We start from the raw sequence: 18183 nt of genomic DNA, 5'->3' as shown, positions 1-18183 counted from the left end.
ATGAAAAGGTGGGTCCCACCCCACCCCTCCATGAACTCCGATCGGACCCCCCCCATAAACCCCATTCCATTTATTTTTTTTACCAAGCATTTCCATATTATCCATCTTCTCTTCCACTCCATGATCTAAAAACCCGAGTTTGTAGCAAGAAAAACAAGGTAAAAAGTCGAGTTATTTACGTTTCCATCTTCGTTTCTTGAGTTTATTTGCAAGAAAATGAGGTTTCAAAGATGAAAACCGATTCTTGCATGATCAAGTGATGTATACGGGTTATACAAGGGATCTTGGTCCAAGAAAGGAGTTAAACGAACCAAAAACGAATTTTTACGGTTTAAACTTTAGTTTTGAAACAATAACCGAAACTATAGTGTAAGAGGCTTGATCGTGAGTGTAACTTGCTTGGTATTGTGGTATGTTGGTTGTAGGTTCTGTATTTAGTGGTAGATAAGGCGGAAAAACGAGTTTGTAACTTGTAGTGGCGGAGATCGAAAGGTATATTCGGTTTATGTTCGGTTATGGAATTTTGGACAGATTGTGGATGGTTTAGAGTTGGGTCACGAAATTTTACAGGGATGATCTACACATGAAAATATGAGTTCTGTGAATATTTGGTAATTTTTGGGCAAAGGATGAATATTTGGTGAATTTAATGCTCGGTTTTGGCTAAAAATGGTGAAAAATAGTTAAATATCATGAACAATTCTGGAAAATTGCAGATAAGCTATTTATAACATCTATTTATCTATTTAAAAATAGATAAATAAATTTTAAATATTAAAATTAATTCTGGAAATATTTTTATAAAATTCCCCACTGTCAAAAAGTGATTTGTGCAAAATTTCAAGATCCGAGATTAAACGGATAATTATTTGTGCAAAAACAAACTTTTAAGGCTTAAAACGCGTAAACCGGTAAAGTTCGCCTAAGCGAGCTGACTGGTGTATAAAAACCCTAAAAATGAACTATTTTCATATAATTGAGTTAAAAAAGTAAACATGAATCATCCGAAAATAATTCGGATGATTTAAGTAATTTTACCCGAGTTAACAGTTTCCGGTGCGCTAAAGACGGAAACGGGTCCCGCGGCCAAACGGGGCGTCTAAACCGAGCTCTAATTTCACAACATTAATTAAATTATCAGTCAACAACTATTTTCGGGTCGTGTGTGACCAAACTCATTTTTGGAACGTAAAAACGGATAACCGTGCTAGGCACGCAAAACGGGAAAAACGACTAATAGTAATTTTGACTAGTAAACTCTAAACGATATCACAATCTGAGTCCGGAGAAGTGTTCTGGGTTAACATTGCCCCCGGAACGGGTACAGTACTGGGTTAACAGTGTCCCCAGATGTACCGGTTAACACGGTTAAAGCTATATTAATAGTGATTGTATAGTAACGATCGTAGAGATCATATTACAGATTGGACGTGTTAACTGATAATGATTGTTGTTACCTGCTTGCATGTGCTAAGGTGAGTTTCACGAGCCCCTTTTCTGAATTGTTTTTAAATATTTTCTCCGGGCGGAAAGCATGTTACTATTAAAATGTTTAAGTACATACTGAACGCATGGATTTGCGTGTATTTATAAATATTTGATTGTACGGGAATCGTACAGAATGGGTACAGTACTGGGTTAACAGTGTCCCCAGATGTCCCTAGAAGTGTTTCTGGGTTAACATTGCCCCCGGAATGGATACAGTACTGGGTTAACAGTGTCCCCAGATGTCCCTAGAAGTGTTTCTGGGTTAACATTGCCCCCGGAATGGGTACAGTACTGGGTTAACAGTGTCCCCAGGTGTCCCTAGAAGTGTTTCTGGGTTAACATTGCCCCCGGAACAGGTACAGTACTGGTTTAACAGAGGTTTCACTTGTGGGCTCAGCATAATTACATCGATAATATTATATTTTGACAATGATTTATCATGGTTTACTCAAATTGTGAAACTCACCAACTATTCGTAGTTGACCCGTTTTCTCACATGCTTTTCAGGTACAATTAAGATGAAGTGATTGCTTACGTGCTAAATGCTTGATGTGTGTAAGATTTGCGTGCGGGATGTTAGGATACATTAAAATAAATAGAATTATGTATCGTATTGTATGATGTGTGTATCACCTAGCCGGTAATGAAATAAGAGATAATGTAATTTGAAGTATATTAATGTATTCAGTTTTTTTTATAAACAATGTGGTTGATATCAGAGGTGTCTGTTGCATCCCGTTTACGTTTCCGCTGCGGTTACGGGGTGTTACAGATACAATATTATAAATATGAGAGAACATTGTATTATCATTTCCAGCGATCATGTGATTTCACTTTTATATTTCCATATTTTTTTCTCGTATATAATCAATCCCTTTGCCACTTTTGGTAGTCGATCTCATCATTGATTTATTTGTTCTATTATAAATGATACACAATGTTATAACATGTCATCATATAATACAAGTTCTAAAAACTTTATGAAACAAGATGTTTTTGATTCATCATTTGCAAGCAAGCAATCAAATAAATAATTTATACATTATTTAAACTTTATCTGTTTGTTAAGGTATGACTAATGGAATATAGCTACCCAACTTTATTCACCTCACATAATAACAATAAAAACCAAATAGACAAACAAGTAATCATGCGGACAAATTTTAGATGCACATACGTACAAAAAAGGAAAACAAGCGAATAAACATGTTCGCCAGTTTTTTGTTAAGTTTATCTTCTTAACTGGTTTTCAATTTCTTATTCTTTATCTTAAAGTAATAGGGTAGCAATGGTCATGTAACTTATTATTCAAATTACTCTTTTTTATGTGATAAATGTCTATATAGTATCGAGATTTTAAAAAAAAATATTTTTATGATTTTTTTTCAATGAAAGAATGATAATAAGTAAAATAATTCACAATACGATAACTAATGGACGCGGCAACTTTAATCACGACCATATAATCTGTTTTGATTATAAACTATATAATATTTAAAATTTTAATCATAGTCATAAAGATTAGATCAAGTATGGATAATAGCTATAAATAAACATGACCTTCATCCAAATTCCAACACCAATAACAATAAACATTCAAAACTGTACCATTTATTTTTTAGACAAAATTGTTTAACCATCATTAATATCTTTAAATAATAAAATAAAATAAAAAATATTGAGGATTTGGTTTCCTTCTAATTTCCATCGTAACTCGTAAATGATATTTTTCAATATTGATTATCTTATATTTAAAAGACAATAAAAAAAATTATCATAAATCCAAATACAAGTAATGCATGAATATTAAAGATACATGATATCATCACATAAATCATGTTGTAGCAAATAATCAATAATTTAACTTTAACAAGACCTTGAATTAAATGCACGTATAGGCATGAAAACGAATTATTAGGTCTTGTTATAGATCAACTTTGATTTACTAATATTTTAGTAGAAAATATAAACAAGATGCAATTGTTGTCCAAATATAAACAAGCTATTATCTCGATTCTACTCATTTCTTCTAGTAGAAATATAAACAAGATATTACAATGAAAATGAAGAATAACACTTTCCGTTAAAAGTAAATACACTCTATTTTCTTTTAGAGTTTAATAATTTTCAACCCTAGTCGTCAATCAATATCCGTTGAATAATAATAAAGGATTAATAGTAATCAATAAAAATTTTGTTTGTTTGATTACATCTCAAAGAAAAGAAAACCAATAAAAACAAAGATTATGATCAATTATGTTTATATCCGTTATGACTTATGAGACTAGATAAAAATTGGGCTAACTATAAGGGACCCATAGTAAGGTGTTTTCTAAACAAAAGAAGTCTGCATAATCAAAATATCAAGAATCTAGTTTCTCTGTTTAGAAATCAATAGCATATAAACCCAAATCATTATATTAAAGTTTAACAGATTTGCTTGTAATGAGAGAGATTAGATTTGCTAACCTGATTCGATGATTACCTACAAGGGCCAATGACGATGTCTTGAATATTGAGAGCCGCAGTGGAGGATTAACATTAATAATCAAGAGACTCGTGCTGATAACGTGTTTTATAACAAGCCTAATAGCCAAACATGTGAAAGAGAGATGTATAGAGGAAGATGGAGATTTCATTTTTTATGTGTGTATATACAACTAGTTTTTATCCCCCGTATTACGGGGGCTGTTTTACATTACCCGTTTTTAATATTTATATACTTTTTTGGGTCAAATTTTATTTATTGTAATGGATTTTATAATATACTTAGAGTTTGATGATAAAAAAGTTTCACAAATAACTAAGATGTTATAGCGCGGTTTAAAAGTTATAAAACCCGCTTATTTTTTTTACTATAAAATTGTTTCTTAGTTATAAATAATCTTTTTTTAAAATAAAATCGTATAATAATTTTTTATATATCTTATTTTATAGGAATTTCACATCAATAATTTAGTGAAAATAATTTTTAATTTAATGAGATGTTATAACCCGTTTAAGAAATATCTGGGTTTGGTAAGACCCATACCCATGAATTCGGGTCAAATTCATAAGAAGTCTCCTTTTATCCCCCGTATTACGTGGGTGTTTTATATTGTTTGTTTTAATATTTATTTATTTTTTGAATTTATATTTTTTTATTGTATCAAAGTTAATAATATACTTATGGTTTGATGATAAATTGTTTCACATGAGATGTTATAACCCGGTTTAAAATCTATATGCTTTTGATGAGACCCAAGACCCGTTTATTTTTTACTATAAAATTGGTTTTTTTTAATTATAAATAATATTTATGAAAGTTAATAATATACCTATGGTTTGATGAGACCCAAGACCCGTTTATTTTTTTTTACTATAAAATTGGTTTTTTAATTTAAATAATATTATCATTTTTAAAATAAATAAGATATTAATTTTTAGTATATCCTATTTTATAGCATTTTTACATCATTAATTTGGTGAGAATAATTTTTTATTTAATGAGATGTTATAACCCGTTTAAGGAATATTTGGGTTTGGTAAAATCCATACCCATGAATTCGGGTCAAATGCATGAGAAGTCTCCATTTAAAAATCAAGCAAATCTGGTGACTCCAAAAAAGGGGGGAGCGACCACATCGCGACACCTAGGATTTTTGGATCTTCGTTTACATATATTATAGATAGATAAGATACATGATATGTATAGGAAAAGATAACTTGGAAAAAAACATAATCTATATTAGGTATTGATAACCATAATCTATAATATATATAAACGAAAACCTAAAAATCTTACGTGTCGTGATGTGGTCGCTCCCCTTTTTTTTGGAGTCACCAGATTTGCTTGATTTTTAAATAGAGACTTCTCATGCATTTGACCCGAATTCATGGGTATGGGTCTTACCAAACTCAGATATTCCTTAAACGGATTATAAAATCTCATTAAATTAAAATTATTCTCACCAAATTATTGATGTAAAAGTCCTATAAAATAGGATATACTAAAAATTAATTTCTTATTTATTTTATAAAAGATATATATTATTTAAATTAAAAAAAACCAATTTTATAGTAAAAAAATAAACGCGTCTTGGGTCTCATCAAACCATAAGTATATTATTAACTTTCATACATATTATTTATAATTAAAAAACCAGTTTTATAGTAAAAGAAATAAACTGGTCTTGGGTCTTATCAAAACCATATAGCTTTTAAATCGGGTTATAACATCTCATGTATTTGTGAAACAATTTATCACAAAACCATAAGTATATTATTAACTTTCATGCAATAAAAAAATATAAATTCAAAAAATAAATAAATATTAGAACAAATAATATAAAACAAACCCCCGTAATACTGGGATAAAAACTAGTAATATATATTTATAACATAAGATATATTAATCCATCTTGAGACTCACAAAATCTATGTCTTTTCTCCTTAAACAAGCATGGCATTTGTGAGTATATATTGAATGGCCAAAACTGGAATGTGTGATTCCTCATTGTCTCTTACAATAAAAACCAAACAAATCCTAAAAAGAATCCAACAACAAACTATAAAACTAAATACCAGATATCTAGATTATAACATGACTAGTTATCATAAAACCCATAAAAATTAACCTTTTCTTGATTGTCCTCTGGTTTAATCTACTTTTCCCAAATACAAATTTGATAAATTTTATCGCTTTCTGCTTGTTTTGTTTACTTTCAAGTTTATTAATTCATGTGGTAGTAACATTTTTCAATTTCTTTTAGATATTTCTTAATCCCTGTCCCACTACCCATGAGTAGAGATGGTCAAAAAAACCGGTTGGGGAACCGGTTTGCCGGTTTAAACCGGAAACCGGTTTTTATGAAAACCGGTTTTTTAAAAACCGGTTTACAAACCGCCGGTTCGTATTTCGGTTACAAGTTTTAGATCCAAAACCGGTTAACGAACCGGTTAATGGAAAAACCGGTTTTTTTTAAAACCGGTTATTATGAAAAAAACCGGTTATTAACCGGTTATTTTAAAAAAAAAACCGGTTAACCGGTTATTAACCGGTTCTAACCGGTTTCTAAACCGGTCCTAACCGGTTAGACCGGTTAGGGTTTTGACATACAAAAACCGGTTATTAACCGGTCCAGTTATTAACCGAACCGGTTTTTTTCCGGGCAAAAAAAAACCGGTCCGGTTAATAACCGAACCGGTTTTTTTAAAAAAACCGATTTGTGCACCTCTACCCATGAGGTAACAGGTGTGCTAACTGCTAAACTGCAAATTCACTGTCTACTACAAATAAAAACAACAAAACTGTGCTGATATTGCCTTTTCTTTTCTTGTATTATTTCAGATTCTTGTGAAATATGGTCATCATCAAGATTCAAAATCCAGTCAAACCCACCTCTATGTTCTCTTGAAACAATCATAATATCATCTGAAATGAGAGTACAAAGAAAGATTGATGTTTTATGTTTACTGTTTATATGGTTTTGTGAGTGTTCATATGGCTTGCTCTCACCTAAAGGTGTTAACTTTGAAGGTAATATACTAATATTCAATCTTTGTTTTATGAAATTTGGTTTTTGGAACCTTAAAAATGGAGTCTTTAACCTTTTTTTCATGTGGGTAATCTTTTTTTTTTATTATTAAAAATGGAGTTTTTAACCTTTTTTTTTCATGTGGGTATGTGATTTTCAGTTCAAGCTTTAATGGGCTTAAAAGCTTCATTGTTGGATCCTCATGGTGTTCTTGAAGATTGGGATGCTGATGCTGTTGATCCTTGTAGTTGGACCATGGTTACTTGCTCTGCTGAGAGTTCAGTCATTGGGTTGTAAGTCTTTCTTCATAATAAAAATATACTAATGATATAATGATATCAAGAATTTAAAATAAGTTATTGTTTTCATTGTTTATAATGTTGATTACAGAGGGACACCTAGTCAAAATCTTTCTGGCACACTTTCTCCCAGCATTGGCAACCTTACCAATCTTCAGGTTATGTAAGTATTAATCAAATTAAAAATAAAAAGTTTGGGTTTTGGTGTTTATATTGTTGGTAATTCAATTCTTGATGCAGATTGTTGCAGAATAATAACATCACAGGGCCAATCCCAAAAGAAATTGGTGAACTGAAGAGGCTTCAAACACTTGATCTTTCTGATAATAACTTCACCAATGAAATCCCATCTTCTTTAGGTCATTTGACAGCCCTACAATACATGTATGCTTTTAAGTTTATGTAAATTATAAATGTCAATTAAACTCTTTTTATTGTTCTTGATTAAATTCAATTTTTGATGGATTTTAGGAGGCTAAACAACAACAGTCTTTCCGGGCCAATACCAGAATCAATAGCTAACATGACCCAACTTGCATTTGTGTAAGATTTCTCACTTTCAAACCAGTTTTTGATTCGAATGTATATGTATACATATATGCGTGTGTCGTAAAATGTTTTGTATTGTGTTCATTGCAGAGACTTATCTTTCAATAACTTAAGTGGTCCTGTTCCTAGATTCCCTTCCAAGATATTCAAGTAAGTTTATTTATACTTAAAACTAGGGTGACAATTCTGATACCACTCAAACTACTTTAATAAATAGGTCGTGATTGGGTTTATCTATTTAACCTGTTCAACTAAATGGGCTGTGTTCGGGTTTACCACTTTACATAAATGGGTCGTGTTTGAGTTGATTTGTTAAGCATATTTAATTAAATAAGTTGACCCGTCAACCCATTCAAAATTAGAATGAAAATAAGAATATTTTATAAAGTCAATCCACAATTCTGTGTACAAACATCTTTAGCAGCTAGCCCGTTTATTACAATCCACCACATTTATCACATGTTTAGCCCGTTTATTACAATCCGCCCTGTTTATCACATGTTTAACTCGTTTACAACCCATTGTCCAGGCCGACTTATTTAGATAATTGTGTTACACATGGATCGTGTTCAAGTTACATATTTTTTTTTAAAAAAGACCCGTCAACTGACATGATTGCAACCCTACTTTAAAATGTACAATAAGCAGTTCATCTATTTGTATCAACAAAAGATATCTAATTCTTTATTAACAACAGCATTATTGGGAACCCTCAGATTTGCCCGACAGGACCTGAGCAACAATGCTATAAAATGACACTCATTCCCATCTCTATGCCATTAAACACCACACAATGTATGATTATAACCATCTTGAATACTTTTTATGGTATCTCAACTTAAAGTGTGTTTGCTTTTCTTTTATAATACTTAATCTCATTATAACTTATAGCAGCCAACACCAGATCAAGAAGAAAAACTCATAAGCTGGCCCTTATCATCGGTTCAACCCTTGGCTGCGTCTTTTTAATCGTTTTTGTGCTTGTGTTATTATGGTGGAGGCAAAGACATAATCAAGAACCATTCTTTGATGTCAAAGGTTTGTGCTTTATTTTGATACTTTGACTTAAAAGTCAATGTGTAACATGTAATGATCAAAATGACAATGCAGATAAGCATTATGATCAAGAAGTTTCACTTGGGAATTTAAGGAAGTTTCACTTCAGGGAACTTCAAATTGCAACACACAATTTCAGCCACAAGAACATATTGGGAAAAGGTGGTTATGGGCATGTGTATAAAGGAACACTCGAAGATGGGACTTTGGTGGCGGTCAAACGGTTGAAAGATGGAGGTGCAGCTGGCGGCGAACAACAGTTCCAAACAGAAGTTGAAATGATCAGCCTAGCCGTGCACCGGAATCTCCTCCGGTTATATGGTTTTTGCATGACTCCTACTGAAAAACTCTTGGTCTACCCGTACATGTCGAACGGTAGCGTGGCTTCTCGTCTCAAGGGTACGCATGAAATAGTTTACAATCCTTGTTTTTCATGCGCTCGCCGTTACTAGGGGTGTAAACGATCCAAGTTGCTAGTGTGCCACTCTAGACAACCTAACTGAGCCCATTATTTATATAATTCTTATTACATCCATTAAATATATATTTACATAATTATAACTATTGTATATAAGAATAACAAAATAACATATATGATATTATGTATAATAATTTGAATTATAAGTACATATAAAAATAATTAAAAAAGCATATAAATTATTAAAATAATGAATAACTAACAAATGAATTGAACCCAAGTCAAGACTGCAAATATATTTATTACCTGATGTATTTTTGGCAGCCAAACCAGTGTTGGATTGGGGCATAAGGAAGAAAATTGCATTAGGGGCAGCAAGGGGATTATTATACCTTCATGAACAATGTGACCCTAAAATAATCCATAGGGATGTCAAGGCTGCAAATATATTACTTGATGATTGTTGTGAGGCAGTGGTTGGTGATTTTGGGCTGGCTAAGCTTTTAGACCACCAAGACTCTCATGTAACCACAGCGGTTCGGGGCACTGTGGGCCATATAGCACCCGAGTACCTCTTCACGGGCCAGTCATCCGATAAAACTGATGTTTTTGGCTTCGGGATTCTTCTACTCGAACTCATCACCGGACAACGGGCTCTAGAGTTTGGGAAGGCTGTAAACCAGAAAGGGGCTATACTTGATTGGGTAAGCCGAGTTGAGTTGGCTCAATCTTTTTATGAGCTAAGCTCATAATAATAGTTATTTTTTACATACATATATTCAATAAACTACAAAACTTACGGTATATAAAACAATATTTCTTGGTTATATTTATTAATATATATTAAAATTTGGGCTGTAATTTAAGCGAGCCTAAAGAGGGAACCAACAAGTCGGGCCTACCGTGGATCAGGCTTGGATCGTATATAAACAGAGCTGGCTAGGCTCGTTTACAAATAAGCTGATTTCGAGCAGGCTTCAAATTAATGAGCCACGAGTTGCAACCTTTTTGAATAGCCTTATTGTCTAAAACATATTTAAATAATTAAAAAACTAAATGAAAGTAAAGAAATGAGTCAAACTGGTTAGCTCACAAACCGGTCAGCTTGACTCAATGACGGCCCATTTAGTTAAACATGCTTGGTGGTTTGACCAAAACCAAACCCAAACCCAAACCCAAACCCTGGAATTTCGTGTTGTTTTTGGCATCGTGTCAGAAATTCACACCCTACGTAACAGTCGTGATCTCATGCATTATAATAAGAAAAATGCTGTACCATGCAACAAAGTTGTTATGGTTCTTGGTTACAAGAGTTGTTTAGGGTGACTTCTTACTGTTTGCCAATTCTTACATTACGCCGCATTAACACTTGTACATAATGTGTTTCAGGTGAAGAAGATTCATCAGGAGAAGAAACTAGATATACTAGTTGACAAAGATTTAAAAAACAACTACGATATGATGGAGTTAGAGGAACTTGTAAAAGTGGCATTACTATGCACACAATATCTTCCTGGTCACAGGCCAAAGATGTCCGAAGTTGTACGGATGTTAGAAGGAGACGGGCTGGCAGAAAGATGGGAAACTTCACAGGGGATAGAGTCCACCGGAAAGCTCAAAACGTCGGAGTTGTCCTCGTCGGAAAGATACTCCGATCTCACCGACGACTCTTCATTACTTGGACAAGCCATCGAACTCTCAGGTCCACGATGAAATGTTACATAGAAGCTCAATATTATTTCAAGTGTATTTAATTTTGTTCCTTAGTTTTGAATGATTTTTTTGTTGCTAAAATATATAATCATGTTTCAAATCATAAAGAGTTGATATGCATTAACTTTTACTTAAGGATATTGTTTACTATAACCATCATAAGATGATTATTGTTAAAATCATGAAAGTAAATAATATATGCACTTTTATAATAACCATTTTGACTTTGAATATATAAACAAGGTAACTTAGCAAAATGCTAAAAATTAAGAAGAAAAATAGGTGGAATACACAGTATAATAACTAACTTTGTATATAAATGATTATATGTAACTAGTACTCATGGTGTTTAATTGTTGTTTGATGGTGATTTGGTGAATACCATCCGCTACACTCGATATGATTCTGTTTAACGAGGAGTATAGTTTATCTCTAACTGGTACAAGAAGAATAAGACTTCATCATGTAAGAAGAACATGGTGTGAAGATTACAAATCAAGAGACATTGAGTTATGTTGATGAGAATTAACACTCCCCTCATGAACATAATTGGAAAACATTTTGGAAGATAAAACGGCCAAAAACATGTGAAGATTCACGCACACGTTGTCAAGACTTAAAAGGAGAATTAACAACTAACAGTTAAAGTTATCGACATCTTAGTACATTCACAATTTTGATTGGGGTTTCATTCAAACATTTTCAGTTGATGATTTAGCCACTTATACTCAATTAGTAAGATAAAAAAACATGTCTTATACAAAACTTACTATAATTCAAACAAAATGATAATATATGAGAGTAAATCTATAAGCAAAGAGATACCACAATTTGGTTCAAAAATGTATTTTCACTAGTCAGCTTAAAGCTCAAAATTGGAGAAAATGACGGAAATTACTTAACGAATTTGATTGCTAAATTGACCAATTTGCACTAAACTTAATCGTTCTTTCACGTGACCAATTGGTACTAAACTTAAAGCAACCAAAGTAGTCAAATAGGATAAAATAAACCCCAATATCAATGTCCCAGTTAGATTACAACCATCCTTAAAGATACTAAACCTGAATCAAGTTAAACCATTATAACATCTAATCAACACAACCATTAATATCACAATGTCCAAATATCAAGTTTAAAGTTTTCTCAAATAGTGGTCCTCCTAGTACTCCCAAAATCAAGCTAATTTACGCCAACCTCAAAATCTTGCCGATATCAAGCTCTGAAATACATGCTTAGAATATACATCAGCAATATAGCTAGCAAGTTCGTAGAACATGACGTATAAGTCAACAATAGTTAAACATTATACTGATTACATTTGTGTCTACAAATCAAGCCACACTCGAGGCAGTAGCCAAGATTAATGTAAACAAATACCTAAAATGTTAACGATGTGATTATTATTACACTTACGTAAACATTATTATTATTATTAATTATTGTTATTATTATTATTATTATTTATTAAAGTTATGTAACTTAGATTAGGATTATGTTAATGTCAGGTAATATGCTGCAAAAGTCATTGACTATGAACCGTTGTGATCATTTGTTAAAAGGCCCGTCACCAAGATTATTGATAAGCAGTTACCCGCCATTCTGCTTGTATATATACATTATTACTGCAATATTTCAAATTGTATCCATTTGATTCATGTATTCAATGTATATTTGTGCTTTCATTCTTGATTATTACAATCCCAAAGTATACATCAATCTCGGATACCATAGTTTCAAACTGTTACATGATATAAAACTTTCCGAATGTCAACGAAGCCAACAAGAAATCATGTGACCCAAAAGTCTAGTATTCATCAGCCCCAAATGTCCGAATGGGAATGCTCACATATACCAATTCAAAATTTCAACAATATGGTTATACAAAACCCTTGCAACCTTACAAAGTCAGTGTGAGAGAAAGAAGTATCTAGCTTTTTAACACCAGACTATCTATAACCCACGAATAAAGCTTAAAGCGCGAACCACCCCAGACAATCTAACAGCTTGATTTGAACTTCAAATAGTATACACACCAAATTCCATAAATCCTTTCAAAAACACAACACAGCCTTTCAATTGATTCCAAGACCCCACAACCACAACACTTCAAATAGACCATTGTCACCGTTAATTCATCGCCACGTGTCACCCTCTGGATTCTTCAACCCCATCAGCACTGCTTACTGCACTACTGTCATAAGTTCTTTACTGTATAACAAAAGGAAAACACAACAAATAAATATGTTAAAGGAAGACATGGGTACCTTAAACTTAAAAAGCAATAACACAAGAGCGCGTGTATGCGATGCATGCCGTTTGAATTGGAGCACCATATTCTGCGAGGTTGACTTGGCGTATCTCTGCACCGGCTGCGACTCACAGGTCCATGATGGACACAAGCTGTCATTGAGGCACAAACGTGTCTGGGTGTGTGAAGCGTGTGAACAAGCACCGGCTGCTTTAATATGCAAGGCGGATGCAGCCTCACTTTGCACCACTTGTGATGCTGTTATCCACTCTGAAAACCCTCTTTCGCAACGCCATCACCGTGTCCCAGTCATGGCTTTTTCGGGTTCGGTCTATGGCCTAGAGCTTGAACCTCAAGAATTGGAAGGACAACTGGATAATGAGGATGAAGATGAGGCAGCATCATGGCTGATATTTGGTTCTCCTGTTAAGGACAATCAAAATGGTGTCAGTAATGAGTTTTTATCTTGTGAAGATACTCAGCAGCAGCTGAATTATGGAGGTTGTGATGGTGACGGTGTGGTGCCGGTAATTCAGAGTTTAGAGGTGGTAAATAAACACCATGATCAATTTCATGATCACCATGAATTCCAAAACCAGAAATTTCAATTTGGCATGGAATATGAGAGATCGAATGGTGACTATCAATTCCTTGCTTCACATATTCAAAGTGTAAGTTTTTCTTTAATATTTTTCATTACTTGTTACTTGTTAGAGCTTAGCAAATGCTACTTTTTTGGGTGGGGTGGTGAACATGATCCTTTTAATAAATGGGTTAATAGGTTAACATTTTATTTTAAAAGTTTCTATTTGGATCAAGTTATTTTGGAAGTGTTCAAAAATTTAAAGTTTGATATATGATTTTCAAAATTCCTTCTAACCATTAGTTTTCAAAAATAAAATAATTTTAGCATTCAAATCTTTATCTCCTTGTAGTTTTCAACATTTTTTTTCATTGTATCCACCTATACGTTCCTCAATCATTTTCATACGTTTCTTTTAGTTCCAAGGAAATATATAAAACCAAATTTGTTAGTAGGAGAACGAGGATAAGGAAACAAAAAATATCAATTTCAAAAAGGTATTATTTGAATCAAGATAAATGATTATTTGAGTTGTTACGGGGCTAATAAGTATTATTAACATCAAAACGGTTGGCCTAAAACACTACCTAAATATGAAACACGAAACGATTTTAAGTGTGTTTGACACGAAGTAACACATATATATATACAAGTCATCTTCCGGATGAATAATTCAATCGATTTACTAATCCGAAATACATCGACCCATCTGAAGAAACACTAAGTGACCCCGGCAGATTAAGGATAATCTTAGGGTTAAGTAGATGTTTCCCACGAGGGTTAGGTCCGGCAAAGATGGTTATTCTTCTCGACCTGCAAAACAGACACCGTGAGCTCGTCACTGAGAAGGGGGGGTTCCTCCTTGTGACCACCCTCCGGCGTGAGAATCAGACTAGATTACTCTGAATATAAGTGTATATAGAGAGAAATAGCTAGAGAGAAGATGATGATACCGTTCCAAGGTGTTGGAGTATTTATAGCCGAATGTAGGTTTCCAAGCAGGTACGGCCAGCTGTATATAATATTCCTTTTCCACCAACTATGGGCTACGTTCGTGCCACGATGGGAGTTGGTGGGTAGGCAGCGGCTGATAGTGACATTTTGTACTGGAGCGTGCTCCTCCTCGTACTATTTTTCGATGAGCTGTCACCCTGTGATTGGTTCATGGGTCGCTTTTGTCAGATATTGTCTATTTGTCCATACCTTGGTAGGTATAGTACAAAAGATCTTCTAGAAGCGTACGGACTGGCTGTTTTGGGCGGGAATATTCCCGCCCTGCTCATTCCTTCTTCAGGTGACATTACTGAAGTATTAAGAGTTAGTGTCTTATGCGTGTAGCCTTACTGTTAGTGCGGGTGGCCTTCCTTCTTGGCTTGTACCCACAACTGCGGGGACAGGCAGGGTACTGTACGAAGGGAGGCTTTCCTGCGGGAACAGCTGACTTACTGCGTGTAAGGTCTTCATCTCTCTGAGCATGGTGGGTCCTGCGGATCCAGTTGGTCTTTGCGCAGACGTACCTCTTCAAGGTGAGCCTTGCGGGTCCAACTGGGCTTTGCGGGGACCTACCTCTTCACCATCCAAAACAAGGAACTCCCTTACCTAAAAATATACACATCCACCTACTAAAATATTGTATATTTTGTGACAAGACATATATATATATATACTAGTTACCTATCGAGTTTCAGTTGAAATGTATAATTTTATAGTACAGATTAGGCTTGACGTCATTAGCAAACAAGGACACACACATAACCCTTACTTCTTGAGGGTCGGCTGACACTCATCACTAAAGAAATTAATATGCAGTATATAGGAACGAAGCCATAGTGAAACCTTAGATATCTTTAATAACGACAACCATAAACGAGTTAACAAATAACAAAATCAAAATGTGATATTCGGTTAAATGGTTAATGTAACTTTTTTTAACATTCACCCTAAGACGTTAAAGTTCAAATATTACTTTTATGTCTTTTTATCATTGGAAATATTATATATGTATTTATTATTTGAAATCTTAATTTTATATTATTTAAATTTATTCTATATACAATCAAATTTTATAATTTAATGGAGTGATGATTGACGAGGATGTAAAAGATGAGGTCAAAGTTCAATAAGAACATTTAATTATTTAATATTTTATTTAAACTCAATAAATTTAAACTAAATTAACTTTCTTTTGGCTACATGCTCTTTTTTTAATTAAATATTATTGCACATTTATGTTAGTAACAACATAATGATTTTATAAAATTTGAAATTTCGAATTATTTCATGATTTCTTACGTTTGTTAATATTATTTACATACGTTTTACAAATTTATATTAGTATTGCTCTACTTTTCGTACTTTTTAATTGGCATGTCTTTATCCCACAAAAAAAAAAAAAACCAAAACAAAACAAATATGAAACCAAATAAAAATGTTATTCTAACATTGTATAAAACACTGTAAACTAAACTTATCCACATAGCTGAATTTAGGGAACAATAAGCTATAAGATCGTAAATTTGAATAACGTTAAGTTTTGAGTTTTCAAAAAACTGACATAACCAATTCAGACTTAATAAGTAATCAAGCTGATAGACAATGAAAATTAGTGCAACTATGACAAAATTTCTTGCAAATAGTTTTGTCCGTCCTTAATATTTTGGTATAAGTTAATAAGTTATCTGTGAAGATATTACGCGAATAAAGAAAACTCTATTTCTATTTAGGAATGTTCTTTTTAATTTGAGATGTAAAACATACTCTACTTTTTATGTTTTTAACTTTGTGGTGTCAATGCAAGGGCGGTGACCAATTTCATATTCAGGTAATTTCCATTTCAAGTGTACCAGACTCTTCAATAACTGAGGTATCAATCTCAAATGTAAAAGGAACATCAGACCTATTCTCAGGTCCATCGACTCAAGTGCCAACACAACTTACACCAATGGACCGAGAGGCCCGAGTCCTAAGGTACCGTGAGAAGAAGAAAACAAGAAATTTTGAGAAAAGTATTAGGTACGCATCTCGGAAAGCATATGCAGAAACAAGGCCTGGGATCAAAGGCCGATTCGCCAAAGGAACAGATGTTGATATCGAAGTGGACCAAATGTTTTCAACAACACTTAACGCAGAAAATGGATGCTTCCTTGACCCTAAATTTTAAAATATATATGCTTTGGAATTGGAACAAAAGCTGCCAATCCATTAACTAACAATTTCCTTATTGCTACTAGCTAGTTTCTTCTTCATGTCATGAGGGTAATAATGTATTATACTAAATCTTGTGAGTTGTGTGTTCTAGGCTTATCCTTTATATGATTGCATGGTCTATGGATGTTGTATCAAGTTCATCATTGGAAAGCTGAACCTGAGACATACAAATGTATTGTTGAACCTTTCTATTACATAATCTACTGAAATACTTAGCTAAATCTGCCAATTTATGTGCCATTTGCATACCCTACAAGATCAACATTGGACAGTCACTTATTAAGTATGTTTATCTATTGTTAGATAGCCACTTATCTATATCAAAAAACTAGTGCAAATCATAACATTTAAAGATGATCATGTATTCATGTATTTCTCAAAAGTTTATTATAAATCTAATTGTTTATATAGCATTCTATGAGTCATGACCTTGCTGTAATATTTACAAACAGTTGTGACAAATGCTTCTAATGTACGGAAGTGTGTAACCACTTTTCATTTTTGCAAAGGAAAAGTGTAAAAAGAGCAAGAATATAATGTCGTATCATTCTCATGGAAGCACAAAATTTGTGGATGTAAGCTTAATACATGTCATGATGCCATCTTGACCTTTCTGCTTTAATGTCCTTTAAGATATTTGAAGAGTCAATTTCTACAATGTCATTTGCCAAAAGATAAAAGAGTCTCAACTCTCAACTCCACTCACTGAGATCGAAATTCTCGTGTCACGGTCTTTGATGTTATTTATGGATTTCATTTCACCACTAAAAACTTGTTGACACTATCAACAGATAACATATTGACATACATATATCTGTACTATACATTTATTAATCTTGCACCAGTAACTACAAACCAACTTGCTACACCACTTAATTTAGCTTTAAGTTGTTTCTGATGTTAAGAAACATTGAGAAATCTTGGTGAAAACTAAACCAAAAAGTGGGTGTGAGAGTTGTAAAACCATTTGTTTAATTTTGCTTTAAGCATAAAACCATTAAACCATTTGTTTATTTTTTTTTTGTTGCATGTAGTGAAGTATGATGAGCTATTTGCTGATTAAAAGGAAAACCAGTTCATGGATTAGCAATGGCGTTTCTTGG

At 33.2% G+C, this 18183-nt stretch overlaps 1 protein-coding gene and 1 pseudogene across 2 annotated transcripts; both read left to right on the top strand.

Annotated features, from left to right (window-relative positions):
- Window positions 1-6739: 6739 nt before the first annotated feature.
- LOC143606776 (protein NSP-INTERACTING KINASE 1-like) lies at window positions 6740-11127 on the top strand. Of its 2 annotated transcripts, none has more exons than XM_077082429.1 (11): window positions 6740-7006; window positions 7165-7297; window positions 7395-7466; window positions 7544-7687; window positions 7775-7846; window positions 7943-8002; window positions 8550-8647; window positions 8744-8890; window positions 8963-9307; window positions 9651-10030; window positions 10716-11127. In XM_077082429.1, exons 1-11 carry the CDS (start codon window positions 6907-6909, stop codon window positions 11037-11039), a joined length of 1875 nt encoding a protein of 624 aa, XP_076938544.1. In that variant the 5' UTR covers window positions 6740-6906; the 3' UTR covers window positions 11040-11127. The 2 variants fall into 2 exon arrangements, with proteins under 2 accessions (XP_076938544.1, XP_076938545.1); XM_077082430.1 differs by having other exon boundaries at window positions 6741-7006; window positions 8747-8890.
- Window positions 11128-13283: 2156 nt separating this feature from the next.
- On the top strand, window positions 13284-17131 carry LOC143606775 (zinc finger protein CONSTANS-LIKE 2 pseudogene; annotated as a pseudogene).
- The last annotated feature ends 1052 nt before the right edge of the window (window positions 17132-18183 follow it).

Source organism: Bidens hawaiensis, unplaced genomic scaffold (genome assembly GCF_021521415.1).
Source record: "Bidens hawaiensis isolate Kalapana, Puna unplaced genomic scaffold, B.hawaiensis_p1.1 tig00077108_1, whole genome shotgun sequence".
Lineage (NCBI taxonomy): Eukaryota > Viridiplantae > Streptophyta > Magnoliopsida > Asterales > Asteraceae > Bidens > Bidens hawaiensis.
This window is presented reverse-complemented; position numbering and strand designations above follow the sequence as displayed.